This window comes from Bufo gargarizans, chromosome 5 (assembly GCF_014858855.1).
Source record: "Bufo gargarizans isolate SCDJY-AF-19 chromosome 5, ASM1485885v1, whole genome shotgun sequence".
In the NCBI taxonomy this organism is placed as follows: Eukaryota; Metazoa; Chordata; class Amphibia; order Anura; family Bufonidae; genus Bufo; species Bufo gargarizans.
Window position 1 is genome coordinate 47,390,733 of NC_058084.1, and position 22,889 is coordinate 47,413,621.

At 43.5% G+C, this 22,889-nt stretch overlaps 1 protein-coding gene across 1 annotated transcript in view; it reads right to left on the reverse strand.

Moving 5' to 3' along the window:
- The window catches only part of LOC122939297 (fibrocystin-L-like), a gene marked incomplete at its 3' end in the record, with an annotated part of 164,001 nt that overhangs the window by 122,460 nt on the left and 18,652 nt on the right, over window positions 1–22,889 (reverse strand). The window contains 13 exon segments of the mRNA XM_044295368.1: window positions 1,555–1,704; window positions 5,403–5,516; window positions 7,596–7,753; window positions 8,409–8,555; window positions 9,223–9,355; window positions 9,470–9,629; window positions 11,205–11,293; window positions 13,466–13,728; window positions 14,866–14,955; window positions 15,466–15,576; window positions 17,990–18,060; window positions 21,314–21,356; window positions 22,308–22,381. Coding sequence (XP_044151303.1) covers window positions 1,555–1,704; window positions 5,403–5,516; window positions 7,596–7,753; window positions 8,409–8,555; window positions 9,223–9,355; window positions 9,470–9,629; window positions 11,205–11,293; window positions 13,466–13,728; window positions 14,866–14,955; window positions 15,466–15,576; window positions 17,990–18,060; window positions 21,314–21,356; window positions 22,308–22,381 — 1,603 coding nt within the window.

Genomic DNA, 22,889 nt, shown 5'->3' on the forward strand with positions numbered 1-22,889 from the left:
TTTCCCACACTTGTATGGGAGCTAGTGAAACAGCGTAACACAGCCCACTCAAGTGTTTCTGTAGTTCTATCTACCTCTGGCCTCCACATGCAAGTGGGAAGAGGTTAGGAGAAGATCATCCTGAGATGTGAATACCCCTTTAAATAATATATTTTATGCTGTCTCCAGCCAACACTAGAGGGAGCCCAGGAGCTTTACTCTGTATATTTTTATTGTGGAAATGTATTTATAAACAATAAGCTCCTAAGCTCCCCCTAGTGGTGGTTGCAGGCAGACAGGATGATAACTTTTAAAGGATAACCTATCAGTTTAAGAACAGTAGAGCAGGTTTATTAAAGTATTTACTCCACTTTTACGCCATAAAAAGTCTCCAAATTATAGCAAATGCCACTTTTTTTGCTATAAATTGCCACTTTTACACTCCTTGCATAAGTTATAGCTCAAAGGTTTGCCAGCTAATACATTCCGCTCATTTAATTACAAACATGGGGAGAACATACAGTGCTCATGTAGATGTTTGAGCCTAGGAACTTTTTCTCTTTTCATGTGCACATTGCATGTAATTACATGAACCAGGAACCCAGCGCTGCAAGGCAACAGGGCTACCCATCAAGCCACCCAAATGCTCTGCAAAGATATATATAAGTAAAGGGTAACTATAATTTCAAGAAACATATCATAGAGAGACCCCTGTTGATCATGCACGCAACTGTATTTTTTCATCCACATGCTATCCACATTTTTTGAGGATAGCACACTGACCCATGCAAACATCCGTATTTTTTTGCAGATCCGTGTGGCCATTTAGCTACTTATAGAACTTGTTCTATTGTCGCCTATATTGGGGACCAGAACAGGGGCGGACTGGGAACTGAAAGTGGCCCTGGAAAAAAAGGTACAAGTGTTCCCATGTTGTAGGTGGGTCTAAATTGACAGGTACGGCCAACATATGTAGGCAAGTACAAGAGAAGTAGGCAGGGCCAGTGGTACCATAGTGCAGAGCAATATACCGCCTCAGCTGAGCCAAATACCACAGTGCAGCACAAAATACTGCCAAATCACCACAGTATTCAACTGTATTGCTGTCCTAAGGACATTGATACAGTTGAATTCAGGAGGGCACCTGTGGCTGCTGGTGCGTATGAAAGAATCAGATCATTATGTACCCCGCTGACGGACATGAGGAGGGCTTGGGTGGCCCTCCTAGGCATTGGCCCACCGGGAAATTTTCCTATAGCATCTATGGCCAATCCGCCCCTGGACGAGATTAGTCCTTTCTATTGATTGGCGTGAGGAAAATGCGGAATGCACATGGAAGGTATCCATATAGATCCATTGTTTGAGGACACTTGTGTCCATGAAGCCTAAAAACGAAGTGGCGGATAAGTTAAGCTGAGCTCTGTACCCCTAGTGATCGATCCGAGCAAAACTTCTGACATGTTATTATAAAGTCTTGGGACCGTTTTTCTCTAAAAAAAAAAAAACATCCCAAACGAAATGTACTCATAATGTATTTATTATCAACCAGAATAAATCAGAAATGCACAATCTTACCTTCCTATATAAAGTTAGTGAGATCACATCATATATTGACCCGGTCAGTGGATTATATCCAGAATAATAATACAGTGTTTGTGGATTCTTCAAGGAAAATCGCCCACAAAATGGTTCAGTCTCGGCTGTTATGGTGCCCCAGTAGGAACCCTGAGCAGAAAAGGAATAGTCACAGTAGATGTAAAAGAACTGCAGCAAGTGCCAATAAACTCCAAGATAAAGAAAGTCAGGAAGACGACAAACAGATTGTAGATTGATGTACCGGCATGTAATGGTGGAGTTAGGGCTGAGTTTGTCACTTGGCAAAATCGGGTGTTAAAGGCCATGTAAACCATTGCAGCTAAACTACTTCTATAATCCTAATGGATCTAAAATGAAAATGAAGTACAGGAAGTCTAGATAAAAAATGTCCTATTCATGTATACAGCCACATAGCCCGACCCAAGTGTCTCCCCATCCTGCAGTCATACTCCCCTCTTGTTCTGTTTTTGCTAACATACATTTTGCAGGTTAGCATGAAGTAGGGAACAGATAGAAGGCAGTATCACTCGGTGATCTGACTACACAGGATGTATTTGTAGTCTGTTACTATGGAGACACATAGGTCTGCATAGTAAAGACAAAATGCTAGAAAATATTTAGGGAAGACTATTAAATAAGTTGTTCCATTTTAGATAAATAGGAAAATAAAAAACTAATCTGCATCCCTTTCTTCCCAGAATTCCACAAAAGCATGTATGGCCTATAAGTCTCCTCACGCCGATTTAGGCTACTTTCACACTAGCGTTCGGGTTTCCGTTCGTGAGCTCCGTTTGAAGGAGCTCACGAGCGGACCCGAACGCAGCCGTCCAGCCCTGATGCAGTCTGAATGGAGGCGGATCCGCTCAGACTGCATCAGTCTGGCGGCGTTCAGCCTCCGCTCCGCTCGCCTCCGCACGGACAGGCGGACAGCTGAACGCTGCTTGCAGCGTTCGGGTGTCCGCCTGGCCGTTCGGAGGCGTGCGGATCCGTGCGGATCCGTCCAGACTTTCAATGTAAGTCAATGGGGACGGATCCGTTTGAAGATGCCACAATGTGGCTCAATCTTCAAGCGGATCCGTCCCCCATTGACTTTACATTGAAAGTCTGGACGGATCCGTCCCAGGCTATTTTCACACTTAGCTTTTTTTAGCTAATATAATGCAGACGGATCCGTTCTGAACGGAGCCTCCGTCTGCATTATTATGGGCGGATCCGTTCAGAACGGATCCGCCCGAACGCTAGTGTGAAAGTAGCCTAAGGCGCTCTCTCCCCAAGGAGATATTTCCCCCAAATCCTGACCTAGACCTCTCACCCAGTTAAGCCAGTCCTCTCTGCACTGATAAGGGGCAATCACCCCAAAACAGCTGTCTGCAGATGAGATGCTGGCTTATTTATTATCCTTATTATCCATTTCATGTCTCAAGGCCTATTTAAAGGGTCGAACATTGACTTCTAGGATAGCTGCCTTACATCTGGCGCATCAGAGGAAGAGCTTGTTAAGAGCTCATTTGCATCCCTTTCTTCCCAGAATTCCAGAGGAGCATGTATGGCCTATAAGTCTCCTCACGCCAATTAAGGCACTCCTTCCCCAGGGAAGATAGTAAACCCCCCACCAACAAAAAAAAACGTATGACATACAACTATTCTTTACTCTGAAATGCTGCGTATCGACAGGTTTCTCGCTATAAAAACACAGAAATATAGTGGCAAATCTGGGGGAGCTGCTCAACCCCTAACACTGTAGCGTGTTTTTCATTGGGGGAGCAGCCCCACCGCATGTGGACCGCAGCAAACTACCTATGGTGTGAACAAGGTCTGAAGGTGATGTAATCCAGCTCACAGCCAAGCTTCCACACAACCGCCTAGCAGGACAACTAGTGCAATGTGAACAAAGCCAGACTGTAAGCCACACCCATATCAGACCATGTGATGGAGGTTACCAGGTGCAAAGGAGAGTGTTTGAATGCCAGGTAAAGGCACATACACTACATATAAAACAAGACAAAAACACAGAAATATAGTGGCAAATCTGGGGGAGCTGCTCAACCCCTATTCATTGGGGGAGCAGCCCCACCGCATGTGGACCGCAGCAAACGACTATCCCCAGCAAAAAAAAATTTGCATACGGTGGAGGATGTCGGCGCGGTCCACATGCACCACAAAGGCATCCTACACAAAACGGAGCATTGTGCGGATGAAAATATAATCATATAAATCACAGAAGAAATGCACCAAACGGATATGTCACTGACTATACTGGCTAGTCATAAATGCAGATATTAAAAGCTGAGACTTTTGCCAATATATTCCTGTCAGGAAGATATCGGAGCCCAACATGCACCACGTCACGGTTCTCAGCATGGCAAGGGGTCCTACCACTACGCTACCTATGGTGTGAACAAGGTCTGAGGGTGATGTAATCCAGCTCACAGCCAGGCTTCCACACAACCGCCTAGCAGGACAACTAGTGCAATGTGAACAAAGCCAGACTGTAAGCCACACCCATATCAGACCGTGTGATGGAGGTTACCAGGTGCAAAGGAGAGTGTTTGAATGCCAGGTAAAGGCACATACACTTCATATAAAACAAGACAAAAACACAGAAATATAGTGGCAAATCTGGGGGAGCTGCTCAACCCCTAACACTGTAGCGTGTTTTTCATTGGGGGAGCAGCCCCACCGCATGTGGACCGCAGCAAACGACTATCCCCAGCAAAAAATGTTTTGGGGCATTCAAACACTCTCCTTTGCACCTGGTAACCTCCATCACATGGTCTGGTATGGGTGTGGCTTACAGTCTGGCTTTGTTCACATTGCACTAGTTGTCCTGCTAGGCGGTTGTGTGGAAGCTTGGCTGTGAGCTGGATTACATCACCTTCAGACCTTGTTCACACCATAGGTAGCGTAGTGGTAGGACCCCTTGCCATGCTGAGAACCGTGACGTGGTGCTTGGGGCTCCGATATCTTCCTGACAGGAATATATTGGCAAAAGTCTCAGCTTTTAATATCTGCATTTATGACTAGCCAGTATAGTCAGTGGCATATCCGTGTGGTGCATTTTTTCTGTGATTTATGATTATATTTTCATCCGCACAATGCTCCGTTTTGTGTAGGATGCCTTTGTGGTGCATGTGGACCGCGCCGACATCCTCCACCGTATGCAAAATATTTTTTGCTGGGGATAGTCGTTTGCTGCGGTCCACATGCGGTGGGGCTGCTCCCCCAATGAAAAACACGCTACAGTGTTAGGGGTTGAGCAGCTCCCCCAGATTTGTCACTATATTTCTGTGTTTTTGTCTTGTTTTATATGTAGTGTATGTGCCTTTACCTGGCATTCAAACACTCTCCTTTGCACCTGGTAACCTCCATCACACGGTCTGATATGGGTGTGGCTTACAGTCTGGCTTTGTTCACATTGCACTAGTTGTCCTGCTAGGCGGTTGTGTGGAAGCCTGGCTGTGAGCTGGATTACATCACCTTCAGACCGTGTTCACACCATAGGTAGCTTAGTGGTAGGACCCCTTGCCAGGTTTCTCGCTATACACAAATATGGAGAAATATGTCAATCAAGCTATGGGCAGGGTGATGAGGATCAGATCAGTCCCCATGACTCTGTCTTCTCTGAAACACTGCAGGGCTTCATAAGACATAACTGTTTGTAACCAGGACATTCAGACAGCATGAAGCTCCTGACTGGTTTCCTTTAACGTGAGGAATCACCATACAATGCAGCTCCAAAAAAGGTAGATGACAAACTCATCCCTGCTACCTCTGCATCATGCTCGTGAATAGAAAACAGAAATGCTTTAAAATATATCTTTTCATACCAACGCTACATCCGGTTCATAATTCCTGAAATATTTGACGGATGAACTTTCTTTCCGATTCGCTATCGCATCCGGACACTGAGCGGTAAGCATTTGTTGTACGGCCTCTTTCACCTGGAAGAAACACATTGCAGCAGATGACTAGCACCAACATTTCCAATACGCTCACATTGTCGGCCTGCGAGTGAAATCTACCTTCTTTTATTTTTCGCTTTGCATTTTTGGACACACAGTGGTGGCTCAAAGCTCGTGAGCCCTTCAGAAATGTCTCTATTTCTGTACCTAACACTATGTCAGATTCTCACACAAGTCCTCAAAGTAGATAAACATGACCAAACCAAAGGAATGAGTTAAAATATTAGACATGGTCATTAATTTATTGAGCCCCTGAAGGGTTCACAAATCCAGCAGCGGAGGTCGTCCTTACACACTATAGGAAAATGTGCCGTCCATTCTAGTGGCCTGGGCCGTGGGAGTCCACATAGGCATGCAAGCGCAGCAGTTCCCATCCCGACCACCTTGTATCTGCTCTGCAGCGGTGGTCATACTCCCTGGAAACGAGCAGTGTATAATGCGATGGGAAATTGAATGAAGCCAGCAAAGGAGGCAATATTGCCAATCACAATACATTAGTAAGTGCCTTGTATTAACTTTCTCTACATGATAAATGCCATTTGCTGAAGTGAGACAACCCCTTTAATGTTCTGGATTATATTTACACAACAGCAAATCAAAGTGGTTCCACCAGCTCAGTCTCGTTGTATGCTGTTATATGTCGTAATCAGGGTTCAGTGTGGTATAAAAAGGGTTAATGTAATGTGGCTGCTTTGACTGTAAGGGTAGATTGGTATTTAGAGAAGTCATATCCCAGAATGAAGACCCTTTTACACCACCGATGATCAGAAACTGCCCTGTCAATCAAAGTGGAGAGGGTGCAGCAGTTGCAGAGAGAGCTGATCCTCTAGGTGTAATGGCAACGCCCCCGTTGCTCCTAGAGGCTCATTTGCATATATTATAACATCATTTTTCTCAGCAATGCGGCCACGTATGAACATGGGACCAACACAGATGCCTTCAGCTGCCTAGTGCACATGTAACAGGTCAGCCAGTGTCATAGATACAAATCTGCTGAACTTAGTGTTGATCAGCTTGTTAAACCGTCATTCTGAGCTGGTATAAAGGGACCTTTATGGTGCGGCCACACATTCAGGCTAAGATCAGGAGTAGATCGTAACAGGAGAGAAATTATTAAGAACAGAGGCGATGTCACTACCAGAGCTTTGAGACGTTCTCACAGCTCTGTTTCTCCACCCCTGTGATGATGTCACTACTAGAGCTTGGAGGAGTTCCCTCTGCCCTGTTCCTCCGCCCCTGTGATGAGGTCTTTACTTTCTCTTTCCTTCCTCCCAGCTGTCTCTCCTGTGTTTGATTTCGCTGCCTTTAAATCACCCCTCCTCCTATGTAGAGGTGCGGATTATACTTTTCATTTGAGCTGTATCTCTCGCTTGAGTATCTTCACCTGTGTGATATCTTTTCACTGGATCTGTGTTCTGCAGAAGCAAGTACTTCGGATATTGTCTGCTGACTTTGGATCTGTTTTCACTGCAGCCGCAGCTCCTTCAGATAAGTGTTTAGACATTGTGTGTTTCTGTTTCTTTGCTGACTGGATCCGAGGCGACCCCGGTTCCGTCCATATACTGAGCAGGGCACCGGTGGCCGTGCCCCTTCCACTATTGTAGGGGTTTCAGTGGTCATCAGCCTGAGGTACGCGGGCATGTCTCGATCCACCATATGGATCTGGATATGTGCATAGCAGCTTAGGGAGAGCTTTTAGGGTCTGACAGGAGTCACCCTTTATCCTCCCTAGTTTGGGTCCGGTCAGTTGCTATTTACTGTGTGTTGCTCACTTACAGCCGTGACAGGCGACTTCTTCACATTTTTGCAATTCCCTCCTGGTTTTGGCTGCATCAAATAACCTGAACATGTGGCAGCACCCTTAGACTCCTTTCCTAGGGCCATAACTATATGGAGGGCAGAAACAGCAGTCACATCCAGACCCTGGTTCCTCAGGGGGCCCAAAAAAACCTTTTGAAAACAGCAGCACATTACAGGAGAATGCAAGTGAACAGACCGTAGTCTGACCTGTGATAACGCCTGTGGACCATGTCCGATCACTACTGCCACGTAACTGACCTCTAGTGAAGATGCGTTTGCTGCCAGAGGTGTAGAGTACACATTATCCCACACTAAAGTGAAGGTCGCCATGTCAGGAACACCTTTAGTCGTCTCTTCAATATCCACTGTAATGTTGCTTTCACCCAGAATATTGTAGGAGAGAAGCTGGAAATCACCTAGAAGTATCATAAATAATAATTTTACATAGTAAATACTGTCAGCCAGATGACATCAAGTTATAGGTATAGTCCCTCATGTATGAAAACTAAGAGGAAAAATGACTTTTCCATCCATGTCCTTAAGGAATAAAACAACATGTGTAGAACGCACACATGAGGGTTTCTTAGTGCCTCAGACCTCCTCTTTGAGCAGTTAAGGAGAACTGAAATTGAGTTGAATGAAATTAATTGTTGCCAGTAGGGGGAGCTCACGGCATGCTGATTTATAATTGACTTTGATAAGGGTCATAAAAATCCATGTAGAAAGAGCGGGGTTGGGCCACTCATAAAAGTTATCCCCTATTCTGAAACTTCATATTCACACTTCTCCTGATACAAGCTCAACCAAACATATATCTGTACTGCTCGCTCTAGACTCTAGTGCTGTCAGCAGTTTAACATGGCCAAAACTGCTGGCAGACACCCTTTAAGAAACTGGCTGATATGTGTGGTTGCTCCAATTTTTCTTTGCACTAGTTGTTACCTCTCTCATATAGCTTCTCTTGCTCATTGACTACCACAGGCAAGGATCTAGAGGTGATTTTTCAGCTAGTGTTTCTTCTTTGCTCTGATCATCTTTGGCCTTTTTGGAATTTGCCCTGCCTTTACTCACCTCTTTGTGAATGGAATGTCACTGTATAGACATTTGCTTCTTCGGAAGAATTTAGTTGCTGAACATCGACTGTGTCTGGCTGTATAGACCAAAATCTGCTCAATGCTGCTTGGATTTCAGGAGCAGTAGCGTCGGCTGATAGCGGATCTGCCAATGGAAATATAGAAAAATAATACGGGGAAGACTAAAAGTGGAATAAAGGTAAACTGGCTTAGTTATCCCTATCAGCCAATCAGATTCCACCTTTCATTTTTCAGAGCTCCTTTGGAAAGTAAAAGGTGGAATCCGATTGGTTGCAAGGGGCAACTAAGCCAGTTTTACTTTACATCACTTTTGATAAATCTCCCCCCTAAGCTGTGAAGACCTGTTTATTCCCAAGGCAACGTTTCATCCCAACACAATGAGGCCTTTGGGAATAAACAGGTCTTCATCCTTTCACCACATTCAGAGTGCTACATCAATTTTAGTTTTTTGGATTTATCAGTGGAAGAAATTCCTACCTTCCCTGAGGAATTGCACACATATTTGCACTTTCTGACTATGCTGCTGTCTTTTTGCAATTGTAGATAGATAGATAGACAGACAGACGGGGGCGGACTGGGAACTAAAAGTGGCCCTGTTTTGTATACGCAAAAGAGCTTCTACTTTTCATATAGTAAGTATAGCAGTAATGCAGTTTACACTTTCATGTATTCACCATTTACCTATGTCTTTGTGCTGTTACTTGTAGTTCTACGCTTTGTGTTGTAGCCAAGTTAGCGTGCACCTGTGTCTCTTTTTTTATAGAGATATGGGATGGATAGATAGGCTGTACCTGTTTCTTCCTTGGCATAGATAAGTGTGTAGTACATGGCGGGACATGGGGAGATGCAGTATTTGGTGACAGTGATTGTCTGAACCTCATACACTGCTTGCTGGGTTGTGTTCCAGTTCCGTAGAGTTATAACCTTTGGGGAAGAGAAGACATTTCAGTGGAACCAACATGAGTTCAGTATCTAATATCGGATACCAAATACAAGAGAAGGACACGGCTATAATACAGAATACTATATACTACTAACCTGGTTTTCTAGAATGGTGGTACTCCATGACTGTATGGCCTGTACTTCTTGTACAGCTTCAGGGGTCTGCTGCTCAGTGTATGAACTCGTCCGTGTGTGTACGCCAACATCTAGTACAGAGGATCCATAGTAGTTTTGGATATATGCTTCAAAGTAACACCTGGAAATGGCCACAAAAGTCCATTAAAAGTAATTTATAGTCTAAGGATAAAGAGGCACAATCACCGGTCTTAATAAAGCCCCATAGCTGGTGGTGGATCCGCCAAAGTTAGGCCTCATTGGTTGCTATGACGCCGTGCGCTCATGCTGTCAGGAGGGTTTCCACTGTCCTCTCTTGGCCGCGGAACACTGCCGTGTGCATGAGGCCTTATGAAGAGGCATCGGTCTCTTCATAACTCCGGCACATCCAGTGCTGTCTTGCATTTAGACCATTTTCTACGCCTAAAACAGGCATAGAAAATGATGAATGAGACGGCCTACCAGCCCGTCCCCTCCCCCACCCATGCGCACCAACAATTTTAGACATGGTGTGAGCAGGGAAAAGTCGTAGAACGGTTAGTTGCACCGCCATCTGCACCTGAAACACACCTAATTAAGGCGTATTTCAGATTAGTAAATGACCCCAAAGCATCTATAGTGCCTGCACTATCAATGTCCAGAATCCAACAAGCACAGGTGTATGTACGGTTCATCGTAATGCACACAGGATAAACAAGCCAACCAGGCACCTACCAGGATTGGTGGCCCCGGAGAGGAAGAAGAAGTCCAATGTAAGCAGCATCCTCTTGCATAGGCACAAATCCATGGCCCTGGCCATGTCAGTTGCTATTCTGGATAATGCTTGAAGAATGCCTCGAACGAAAGCAATGTTCTCCTCCTCAAAGCTAGCGCTTCGTACCGAGCACACAGTGACATCACTTGAGCTGTGGAATCTAAAACTTAATCCACCAAGTTTCGGAAAATTGTCACGTTTTCCTTCCTCAGGAATGAAGATCCTCGTTCTTCTCGAAATATATAGGCACCTCCAGAAATAAATGGGCGTAGACACAATAGGCACTCTGCACTCTGTATCTATCTATCCAGAATTGCAACTGACCGCCAGGGCTGTGGATTTTTGCCCATACAAGAGGACGCCTCATACATAGGACTTCTTTCTCACCGGTGTCACCAATCCTGGTAGGTGCCTGGTTGGCTTGTTAATGTGGGAACTATCCTGTGTGTATTATAGAGAACTGTACATATCAGTGGTTACTGCTCCCAGTATTATAGGGGGCAGCGGTCGGGCATGCTAGTTGGATTCTGGACATTTATCCTATTGAGCCAGCAGGCGGTACTGGCTCGTGCACTGCTTCACTATCTTTTGTGTTCACGATGGTTATTCTATTAGTGAATTGGTTCATTTATGGTCTACATTGTAGTTCAACTTTGATTTGGGCATGAATCAGCTCAGTAAATATCTCAGGAGAGGAGAAAAGAGAGAGGGACTGGAGGCCGAGCAGCCAGAGAGCTTGTCTAGCAGATTTCATTCTGAACAGGATGGAGCAGCCTGCAATGTGTGTGAAACATGCAGGCTGCAGAAGAAAACTGTGCATTCATTTATTTTATTTTTTCAAACAAAGGAATGAGAGTCACATTTGAGTTGTGACTGCACAGACTGCACAGTGCCATCGTCTTTGTGCAATGCTCAAGATCTGTACCTCTCACAGAGAAGCTTGAGTGATATTATCTGACTTACGGCTTGCCCTTCTGGAGGTAAAAAGTCTGCGACTTCTGATGTGTGTAGGAGAAGTAAGAAGTTGTGGAGTATCCATAGGCAATCTTCACCTGAAGTAAAAGAATAGTGGAAAATAAGAATATTAACACTTTTGCACTGAATTTTTGTTTTCATTGTTTATTTGCTTCTTAAATGTAAAATGAATAAACTTTATAAACAGTCTTTATTAACAATCTACTATTTTGTTTCTGCAGAGTGTGTGTAAGTCCTTCATATAGCTGCTGGTGGTGTTGAATCTGACGTAAATCCATCTTCCCCTTCCTTCTTTCAGTGTTAGAGATAGGAGCAGGGAGGGAAAGAAGGTTGCAAATGGCAGATCAGCGTGGGGAGAGGGGGTAAGCATCCTAGAAAGGCGGCTCCACATGCTAGGGAAGGTAATAAAGCACACACAAGGCAGTTTGTAGGGAGAGACAGCACCATCCTAGACACCCATAAATCCATCATGTATTACTGGGTGGGACAACGTTGGGGCTCCTTCCTGATAGTAGTTGAGGTGCCCTTAGTTTTATGAGTGTTGTACAGGTGCAAGGCAGGAGGTGTAGGTGTTTTGCCAACAAATGGTGCTGGAGTCAGTAACTAGTCCAAATGTAGAAAATAAATAAGTATCTGTTTACTAAGGTGTAGAATGAGAGTTGTAGTACATCCAATGACATCAAGGCACAGTTCCAAGACAAGTTATAGTACAGTCTCTCCCCAATAGCTGTATATAGACAAATGCAACAATGATGATAATTTGAGCAGCAGCTCTTGAGCTCCTTATAAATACTTTGCAACCTTTCCAAGGTGATCACAGGCAAATTGCAAAACTCTGAAAAATGTGGTAGGCGTCCCAGACTACAAACCATCCACACAAATAGCAAGAAAGTGTGGTGGGCGCCAGACACTATAAACCATTCTGCAATCAGGCTTGCAATTTCTGAACTTAGGGATGCAGTTCATTCAACGGTTGGCCAAACTGTTATATAACTGTGAAAGGTGCAGCTAACTCTTAATCTTTCCACAAACAGCAAATGATTTAGCTATACCGAGCTATACCCTGATAACATGCATGACGTTGTGATCCTGGACAGTCTATGAATGTCTTCTCCAGCTTTCCCTTAGGGATTGCTCTCCTAACTAAACTAGCCTTTGCCCTGAACATCAGGCAGAGCTAAAACTAATGTAGCTGAGGCAATCCTGACTAGAAAGCTCCTCCCTCAGAGGGGAAAGCCAATTCCTTCTGCTGAGTGAGGGCATAATTAACTAAACAGTGCCACCTATAGACCGCATTTGTGAATACATTCAAAGCATAATACAAAGCATGAACATATTAAATAACATCAAATCAAGAATAATTTGTACCCTTTTCACCAATGTACCTGTTGGGGCTCCAGCAATGTGTTGTGGAGTTGCAGCGCGGATGCCCCATTTGAGACACAATGCCGAGCCGCACATCCTTAGTTATGGAGCACTCGCTCAGTTTCTACCCACAACGCATGCACACTGGAGGAAGATTGAGCTATTAATGGTTTAGGTGTGTTTGATTATTGCAGGCTGAATAACTGCTCAGCCTGCCTATCATAAAGGCAACTGGTGTTCTGGTCCAATGGGGCACAGAGTCCCTGGACCTATCGGTTCTGATCGGCGCTCTATTTAAATCCCCTGCTGGCAATAAACCCTTACCAGTTATAGATTTACTCCCTTACTGTGCTCCTGGTTCCGTTCTGTGCATATTAGATTCTCTCTGTTTCGACCTCGGCTTGCCTTTGACCACTCTCTGCCTCGTAATTTGGTACTGTGACTTCTGTCTGGTTCTGACTTCGGCTTGGCTATTCTGACTACCCTTCTGGTTTGGTACTGTATTGTCTGCCCGGTTCTGACCCTTTTCTGTACAACCATGTTTTGAGTGTTTGTCTTGCACCTAGCAGAACAGGGAGCGTCGACCAGTTGTGGACATGCCGCTTAGGGCTTGCACTGCAAGTAGGCAGGGAAAGCAGGCTGGGGTCCAGTTAGGGCTCACTGTCTGTGTGTTTCCTGCCTACTGTGCTGACAACCCTGTTACCCAGTACTGCATATACAGTAATAGTATGGTGTTAGTCATTCACTATGTGGTGGTAATCATCATAGAGTGGCGGTATTATTTGGGCTTAATGTTTCATTGGTAATATTAGTCTTTTGTACAGTGCATTTTGGTCATTAACAGTATGGAGAACATATTTATTAATATAAATTGTTACAATTACCTTTCCTGCAGGGTCACCAGATTCATTGAAATACAAAGCATAATTATCATCTCCTTTGATATAAAATGTGTAGTAATCTGTTTCTGGCGGCACAAAGAAACCAGTGAACCGAGCGATAAAGTTACTGTTCTCCAGAGGCCAAGATTTGGATGCACCATCGAACCAAGAAGAACCAGCATAGCCCGTGGAGCTTTCATTCAATTTTAGAGCATTATTCAGTGAAATACTGACATTCCACCGATCCACCTTCAGTCCTCGGCTTCCTAAATGTAAGAGATAAAATTACATAAAGGGGTTGTCCACTTAGGAAATCCATTTTCATATACGCTATCAGGGAATTCTGAGTTAATGGGTGGTTCTCATTGTGTTTTCCTGTTTGCTAAATCTGTTCAGTTATAGTATGGAGTCGGAGTGCACCACCAATGAGGCCAGGTGAGGTGATCGCCTCAGGTAGCACCAGGTAGGAGCAAGAGGGGGGCAGCGGACGGGCCATGGGCAATGAGCGCTTTAATTGTGGAAACGCTCATCTCTACATATTCAACTGCATTGCTGTACTCAGGACAGCAATACAGTTGACTGCTGCAATGGCAGTGATGTCTCCCTGGTCCACAGTTTCCTCTAATAGGCTGTAGTCCTAGTTCCTGTAGCCTATCAGAGCCTGGTATCATCATTATCGAGCTGCCTGAGCTGGGCGTTTCAGTTTTCGCCTCAGGCAGCAGAAAGGCTAGGCTCACCCCTGTACGCAGTGATGTATTCCCTTCATTTAGAGCACAGAACAGGCTGTGAGCAGATGGCTGTAAAGCAACTCCGTGTAGGAGCTGTATATTGAGTGAGAGCAGGAAACCCTGCTTCTGCACCCCCTATAGCTCCACATGTGGGCAATGATGGCATATCCTTAGGATAGATTATCAATATATGATTCCCAGCGGCTGGGGTGCACCACTAATGAGGCCAGGTGAGGAAATCGCTTCAGGCAGCACCAGATGGGGCAAGAGGGGGGCAGCTGAAGGGTCATGGGCAATGAGCGCTTTTAATGTGGCAAAGGGGTTAGGTTAAGAAATTGGCATAGGTTAAAAAATGAACAGCTGTTCTGCAGTAGCTCCACCACCAGAAACAGGTTCCTGAACTCCAGGCTCTGTCCACTACATAGAGGATGGAGCTGGCTACTACAGCACTGCTCCCATTAATCTCAGTGGAAGCAGCAGTTCAGTAACCTACTCCATCACCACCACACAGTCGACGTTGCTGTGCAGTTCTGGGGCTTATCTTAGCTACTGAAAAACAACAGATCAGCAGGGGTGCCAGGAGTTGGACCCCACTAATGAGATATTGAATGATGTATCCTAAGGATAGACCATCATTTTGAAATAACTATAGTTATGATTATACATTGCATATACCTGGGAACAGAGAAGGCAGAACAGGCGGCTTTGACGGGCTCTTACAAGTTATTGTCGTATCTGTTAATCCAAGAATTTGACATTCCTGACCTGTAACAAAATGCACGTAAACATCAGTATAAGCAATATCCTTACAATTCACTCATGACAGAATTCAATTTTTGAAACTCCTACACAGACCTATGAGTCTCCATGGTTACAGACTACAAACTGTGTGTAGTCAGATCCTTCCATCTATTCTCTATACCTTACTTGCATACTTTTGGTACTATACCAAGAAGCTGGGGATATAGAAACCCATTGCTGTGCATAGGAGATATAGACTCGGAAAATGGTGGGAACATTTTGCCCAAGACTACGTATTTCCAAAGATTCATTTTTCTTAATTTCAGATCCATGGAGACAATAAAAAAAACTGGATAAGCAGATGTCCATATCCTTTAACTTTCTTTTTTCTTTTTAATTACTCTTTGCTTTGTGCTACTCTGTAATATATACAAAAGATAACCTGTTGCACCCTGGAAACTGTCAACAAGCAGGTCTCCTGCTGTATCCCAGAATCACCATGGTAGTTCAGTTGTAGTAACAAAATTCACTCACCCCCTATAAGGACTCTGGCAGGAGAATCTGTTTCATCAAAGAAGTGTCCAGATATTGTGATTATTGCACCTCCTTCTATACTTCCAGCAGATGGGTAAATCCCTGTAATCTCTAGAAATATAAGCACAGCATGCAAGGCATGAATATTATACCATTACTTTATCAGATGTATGAGGCCAGGTTGACATCTCACTTTTACTATAAGTTTGGCGCAGGTACCAGAAATGCTTCCAGTGGACCCCAGTTGAAGACACCCACCATGGCTCATTGTGGTGGCCATCCAGAGACCTTCAAACGACCATCCCGAGCAATTAATGCGTACAAAGGATGATGGGCTCCGATATCTTCTGCTTGTATGACCAGCTAGTATAGTCAGTGACATATCCGTTTGGTGCATTTGTTTCAGTGATTTATATAATTGTATTTTCATCCGCACAATGCTCCAGTCTGTGTAGGATGCTTCTGCGGTGCATGTGGACCGCGCGGGCGTCCTCCTTTGTACGCATTAATTGCTTGGGATGGTCGTTTGCTGCGGTCCACATGCGGTGGGATTGCTCCCCCAATGAGAAACACGCTACAGTGTTGGGGTTTGAGCAGCTCCCCCATACCTGCAACTGTATTTTTGTGGTTCACATGTGGTGGGACTGTTCGCCCAATGAGAAACACGCTACTGTGTTTGGGGCTTGGGCAGTTCCCCCATATTGGCCACTATAGTTCTGTGATTTTGTTTTATATGTTTTATATCTATTGAATGTGTGCCTTTATTTGGCAATTGAACATTCTTCTGCACCTGAAGACCTCCATCACATGGTCTGATATGGGTGTGGCTTACAGTCTGACTTTGTTCACATTGCACTAGTTGTCCTGCTAGGCGGTTGTGTGGAAGCCTGGCTGTGAGCTGGATTACATCACCTTCAGACCGTGTTCACACCATAGTTAGTGCACCAGAGTTAGCGCAGTGGTAGGACCCCTTGCCATGCTGAGTGACCGTGACGTGGTGCATGTTGGGCTCCGATATCTTCCTGACAGGAATATATTGGCAAAAATCTCAGCTTTTAATATCTGCTTGTATGACCAGCTAGTATAGTCAGTGATATATCCGTTTGGTGCAACTTTTTTCAGTGATTTATATAATTGTATTTTCATCCGCACAATGCTCCAGTCTGTGTAGGATGCTTCTGTGGTGCATGTGGACCGCGCTGGCGTCCTCCTTTGTACGCATTAATTGCTTGGGATGGTCGTTTGCTGCGGTCCACATGCGGTGGGATTGCTCCCCCAATGAGAAACACGCTACAGTGTTTGGGGTTTGAGCAGCTCCCCCATACTTGCCACTGTATTTTTGTGGTTCACATGCGGTGGGACTGCTCGCCCAATGAGAAACACGCTACTGTGTTTGGGGCTTGGGCAGTTCCCCCATATTGGCCACTATAGTTCTGTGATTTTGTTTGAACATATATACAACATCTGTAGAAAATATGAAGGCCATCCCCTCTCGAGACACTATAAAGAAAGACATGGGGGAAATGGAACCACATTCAGTGGAAGAGAGATAGTTAAAAAATGTGGGGGGGACTCTTCATAAACAAAATGTCCCGAGCAGAGACCGAAGATATGGGGGGTTAAATGAAGTAGAAGAAATGAACCTATATAAGCGGGAATAGGAGACTGAATCGGTATCCCCGACAAAGAATAACGTTTTACTCGAAACGCGTTGGAGCAATCTTGGTCCTCCTGACTATACGTAGCTCAAATTGTGATGTCACACAGCGCTCCGTGTGAGCGTGAGCAAGAAAGCTTTGAACGAGAGCTGTGCCAGAGTGAAAGCAACAGCAATAGGGTGTAGCCTCCCGAATCCCCTTCATGTCAATGTGAGAGCAAGAGAGAAAACGCGAACATACAGTCGAACAAGCAGAACTCAGAAACAGGGAAATACCAATCTGGGAGTCTAAAGCAATTGTATAGAGTGTTTTCAAGGCACTGACAACAGTGAAGGCGGGCAGGGAGTGTATCGCGCGGTATCACAGTACAACATATACGTGTCATTTGTGTCTAGCAGTGGCAGCGATACCGCTGTGGTACCGCAGCATCAGTTATTGAGAGGTGGAAGCGCATGTGTAATAAAGTGCAATATATAGGAAAAAATAAAAAATAAATGAGGTGCTTTAATAATCTGACAACAGTGGGATATATATATAGTGGGAGCCCATGTGACTCATATACCACATGACGTGCAGCTGAAAACATCAAGGCTCTATGCCAAAATGGCGCATGTGAACAGTTTCCTCTTCCTGAGGAGAAGAACACTACATTCTCCTGCGCTAGGTCCATGAATAACAAAGTACATGTTCCTCTTTCTAAATTAACGCCACCTCAAGGCCGGCATACCTTACACAAATATCTTGTGAGCAATACGTAGCATACCGTTATAAATGTCCAGGCTGAACGTTCGAAATTGCGTATGTACTGAATATAATGAAAAAAGACATAAAGAGAGCCGAAAGCAATAATGAAGAACGTGTGTTACCTGCATACGTCTGGTACATGGCCAGCTTATTCAAGGAAGACACAAAATATGTGGCCAAGTCTGGTAAACTCCTGCAACAGAAAAAAGGTCCAGTAGTAAAGTTTGTAAATTATTTTATTTAACAGGTTTGAGGACAAAGTGGCGTCTGGACCCGGCTGTGTCAAATATAAATGCAGGAAATGCAGGATGAGGCCCAGGCGGGAGCAGCTGCCCACAACAACCAATCAGATTGCAGCTTTTGTTATCTAGAAGATAATGAAAGCTGGAAATTGAATGGTTGCTATGAGCAATGGTGTTGATAGCGAATATTCTTATCGCAAATTTTTATCGCAAATATCGGCACTTTGAGAATTCACGAAGATGTAGAATATAGTGCTATATCTTCGTAATCGCAAATATTCGAGATTTTTTTTCTATCAGTAACCTCCCTTCTTGCTTGTGGGCCAATGAGAAGGCTGCAATGTCTTTGTCTGAGCTTAGCAACATCCCTAGCAACCAATAGGAAAGTTACCTACCCCTTACTATATAGAATTTATTAGGATATATTATAGGAACCTCGTCCCCAGCAGCCATTTTCAGCTGATTTTTGTGCAGTTCTGAGAGAGAGAGAGCAGTGACATTGCTGAGCTCTGTGCTTTCATCTGGATCCTATTCCTTATCCAATTACATTAGATAGTTAACTCATATATATAATACAGATAGTTAGTGGGAGATAGTCAGTGTAGGTCAGATAGTGATATAGTGTAGCTGGTAGGTTCCAGTGCAGGGTGTTAGGTGGTGTGATAGGGATTACTGTTTCTCTGCTGTCCATACATACTGTACATGCTACAGACATAGTGCTGTGATGTCACAACAATACTTAGTGCACCAATCAGTAATATCTACTCAGACCTGATAAAATGTGAAGTTGCATGTATTGCGCAAAAAATATGCGCATCATTAGTGCCGATTTGCGCGATCGCAAAAATAATGACTGTAGATCGTGAATTCAAGAATTCGCAAATTTATTGCGAATACTATGTGAGAAATTCATGAAATATTGCGAAAATGAATGTTGCCTATGCCGCTCATCACTAATGAGCGACTGCTCCATTTTTCTTAGCACTAATTTTGATCAATTAGGTCCAGCTGGTAAAAAGTGAATATCTGGCTCTAACTGAGTCCGTCTTCAGCCATCACTTCTACTGAGCGCTGAAGACGCCTGTGTGTAACAAGTCAGATGGGCAGGGTGATATCAGTGATAGCGCATATGTGTATAGTCAGGGACTGTGGTGGTGACAAGAGGCGGCCGGAAGCCTCTGTATGTTACACACAGGTGTCTTCAGTGCTCGGTACAGCAACACTGAAGACAGACTATGGCCTGTTTCACACTTGCATTGTGGCTTTCCGGTTTTGAGATCTGGCAGAGGATCTCAAAACCAGAATTAAACTAATTCGTTCCAATTAATACATCCAGATGCATCCATTTCGTCTGAATCCGGTTGTATTAAATCTAAACTGAACAAACCAGATCCAGTATAAAATTATTGTAAGTCAATGGCCGCCGGATCTGCTTTTTTTGCTAACAAGAAAAGGGATCTGGCATCATTCACTTACATTGATTTACATGCCAGATCCGGTTTGTTCCATTTCGCAGACCGGACACAAAACCACAGCTTGCAATGGTTTTGTGTCCAGTCAAAAAACACAACAAAACGAAACGGAACGCATAGAAACATAGAATGTGTCGGCAGATAAGAACCATTTGGCCCATCTAGTCTGCCCAATATACTGAATACTATGGATAGCCCCTGGTCCTATCTTATATGAAGGATGGCCTTATGCCTATCCCATGCATGCTTAAACTCCTCCACTGTATTTGCAGCTACCACTTCTGCAGGAAGGCTATTCCATGCATCCACTACTCTCTCAGTAAAGTAATACTTCCTGATATTACTTTTAAACCTTTGCCCCTCTAATTTAAAACTATGTCCTCTTGTAGCAGTTTTTCTTCTTTTAAATATTCTCTCCTCTTTTACCTTGTTGATTCCCTTTATGTATTTAAAGTTTCTATCATATCCCCTCTGTCTCGTCTTTCTTCCAAGCTATACATGTTAAGGTCCTTTAATCTTTCCTGGTAAGTTTGATCCTGCAATCCATGTACCAGTTTAGTAGCTCTTCTCTGAACTCTCTCCAAAGTATCAATATCCTTCTGGAGATATGGTCTCCAGTACTGCGCACAATACTCCAGATGAGGTCTCACTAGTGCTCTGTAGAGCGGCATGAGCGCCTCCCTCTTTCTACTGGTAATGCCTCTCCCTATACACCCAAGCATTCTGCTAGCATTTCCTGCTGCTCTATGACATTGTCTGCCTACCTTTAAGTCTTCTGAAATAATGATCCTGATTTGTTTTGTCCCCATTGACAATTTATGGGGACAAAACTGAGACATTTTGGCCAATGTTTTGGGATCTTCTGATGATCTCAAAACCGGAAAGCCACAAGCCAAGTGTGAAAGGCCTATCCTTAGCAACGCTGAGCTAGCGCTTTGCTAAGGAGACTCTTTATACCCTGTTTTCTAGAACAAAGAATCATCTTTCCCTAATAAAGTATATTACAAAAATGTTTAACATCCCTGTTCGTACGATATATTAAAAATAAACTTGAGATGTACATCATTAATTCACCTTCTGACTTTGTACCCTGTCTTTATTTTATAAGCTACAGATACTGCACTAACTGCGCTAAATTGTGTATTGCAATAGGAATGTCAACATGTACTGTTATTTCATGTGAAGTATATTCAAGTTTAATACCTGAATTTTTCTGTATTGAACTGATATGTATTTTCTATGCTTTCATCAATAAATACCCCATTGAAACATAAAAATAAACTGAGACGACAGGTATACTTCGAAGGAACACTGAGGATAGGTCATCAATATATGTAAGTAAGTCCTATCAGTAAGTCCTTTTAATCCCTGTGTCATGCTCCGCCCCCTCAAGCCCTGTTCTAGCCATTACACAGTGTATCAAGTTTGTCTGGAGAGTTCCTTCCACACTTGTCTGGCAACTTAAACACTTTGCTAGTTATGTCCATTGCCTTAGGTGATCACATTTCTTAAGTGGTACCAGGGTCACTACTGGCAAAACATGAGGTAGCGCGCTCACCTTGCCTTATTGATCATGCGCCTGTTTGTTATTTTTATATTATATATCTGTTATATCTAATATTATATATTATATCTGTTAGTTAGACTGATTTTCTTTAGGCAGGATACCATGATTTAGTCTTCCAGAGTTTTCTAGATATACTATATTCCTTACTGTCTCACATGTACTTACCTTCCAAAATTACTGTCCAGGATGAAACTGATATTGTGATGTCCTATGGTAACATAAGCAATAAAAAAAGTTACATCATGGTAGTATATGATTGCTTTTTTTTATCTGCACAGCTGTAGTCCTGTCCACTCACCGCAGCCAATGTCACACAGTTTTACAGGTAATACCTCAAGTTACACATAAAAAAAATGTGCCGAATAAGCCGCCACGAGTTGGCAAGGTTTAGTTTTATTTTATTTTTTGCTTGAAAAAAAACAATACGTCAGTGTGTTCTGCAATTTTTATGCTTTTTATGTTTTTCATGTTGTATTTTTTTTTCCAGTGGCCTTTTTTATGGAGCGCTACAAAGTAACTGACCCCAGAGGGTGGTCCATACTTTCCTTTAAAAAAACATATGGTTCTACAGAGCTGCAGTTGCGAGCGCAGTTCACTACAATGCTGGCAGCGCACTGTAGTTCTAGCGGCGATTTCCGATGACCGAGCTACTGCAGAACAGCTGATCAGCTCAACAGCCAAACAACTAGTGATGGCCTATTATATTTTTTTTGCTAGTTTTTCTGCACTTTTGCATTTTTGGGTGCATTTTTTGATGGAAAAACACTAGTTACAGATGTTACCAGAAAATCGATGGCAAATATGAAATCTAGGGCACTCGTGGGTTTGTGCTACTGCAATGTTGATGCAATGGTGTTTTTTCAGGTGATATCATCCCCTGCTCTGTAGGGAAAAATAAATCTGAAAAAAGACACCATTTAAACAGAAAATGCCACAAAAAAGCCATATAAATTATATATGGTGACTGCTTCTGTAATTTGCAGATCTTCGATTTGCGGACCACAAAACGGCTACGGCTGCAAATTCACCCTTAAAGCTGCAGTAGACAGGTGGATTCCATGCTCTGAGTTTTCTTATTTTCATGATGAACTAAGTGATTCTAAACTGAAAAAAAAAATATCAGACGGTACAGGAATACAAATGAGAAGGTGCGGCTTACCGACGTATGTCCCTGTATTACGGCAAACCATGAAACCATAATCGCTGTATGCGTTGTTCAGCTGTAACCCGTACCTAGGATGGAGATTACACAGTTGTTACACAGTCTGTAATACTGCATATCTTATATCATAAAGTGAATGTAAAATACTGTGTAGCTAGCGCCCCCTAGTGCTAACACTGAACAGTAGAATTCATAGAATTGGTAGAAACAGAATACTTTCTAACTCCCTAGGGCTTCTTTCATTTGATGTAGAATTTTCTGTCAGGCCTCTTTCACACAACTGTATGTATTTTTCTGTATTTTGCAGGAAGTTTTTCACGGATCCGCTGTTACAAAACCATCTCCGTATGGTTTCCGTATGTGATCCGTTTTTTGCGGCAAAATACGGATGACATACGGATGTGTTGACTTGAATGGAACGACAGAACGTTATTAGAGGACAAGTTCTATCTTTTAGCGGAACGGATATATGGAAATACGGAAACTGAATGCACTTTCCGTTTTTTTTTTTTTTGCGGAACCATAGAAATGAATGGTTCTGCATATGGACTGCAAATGAAAACCGCAAAAACGGAACGG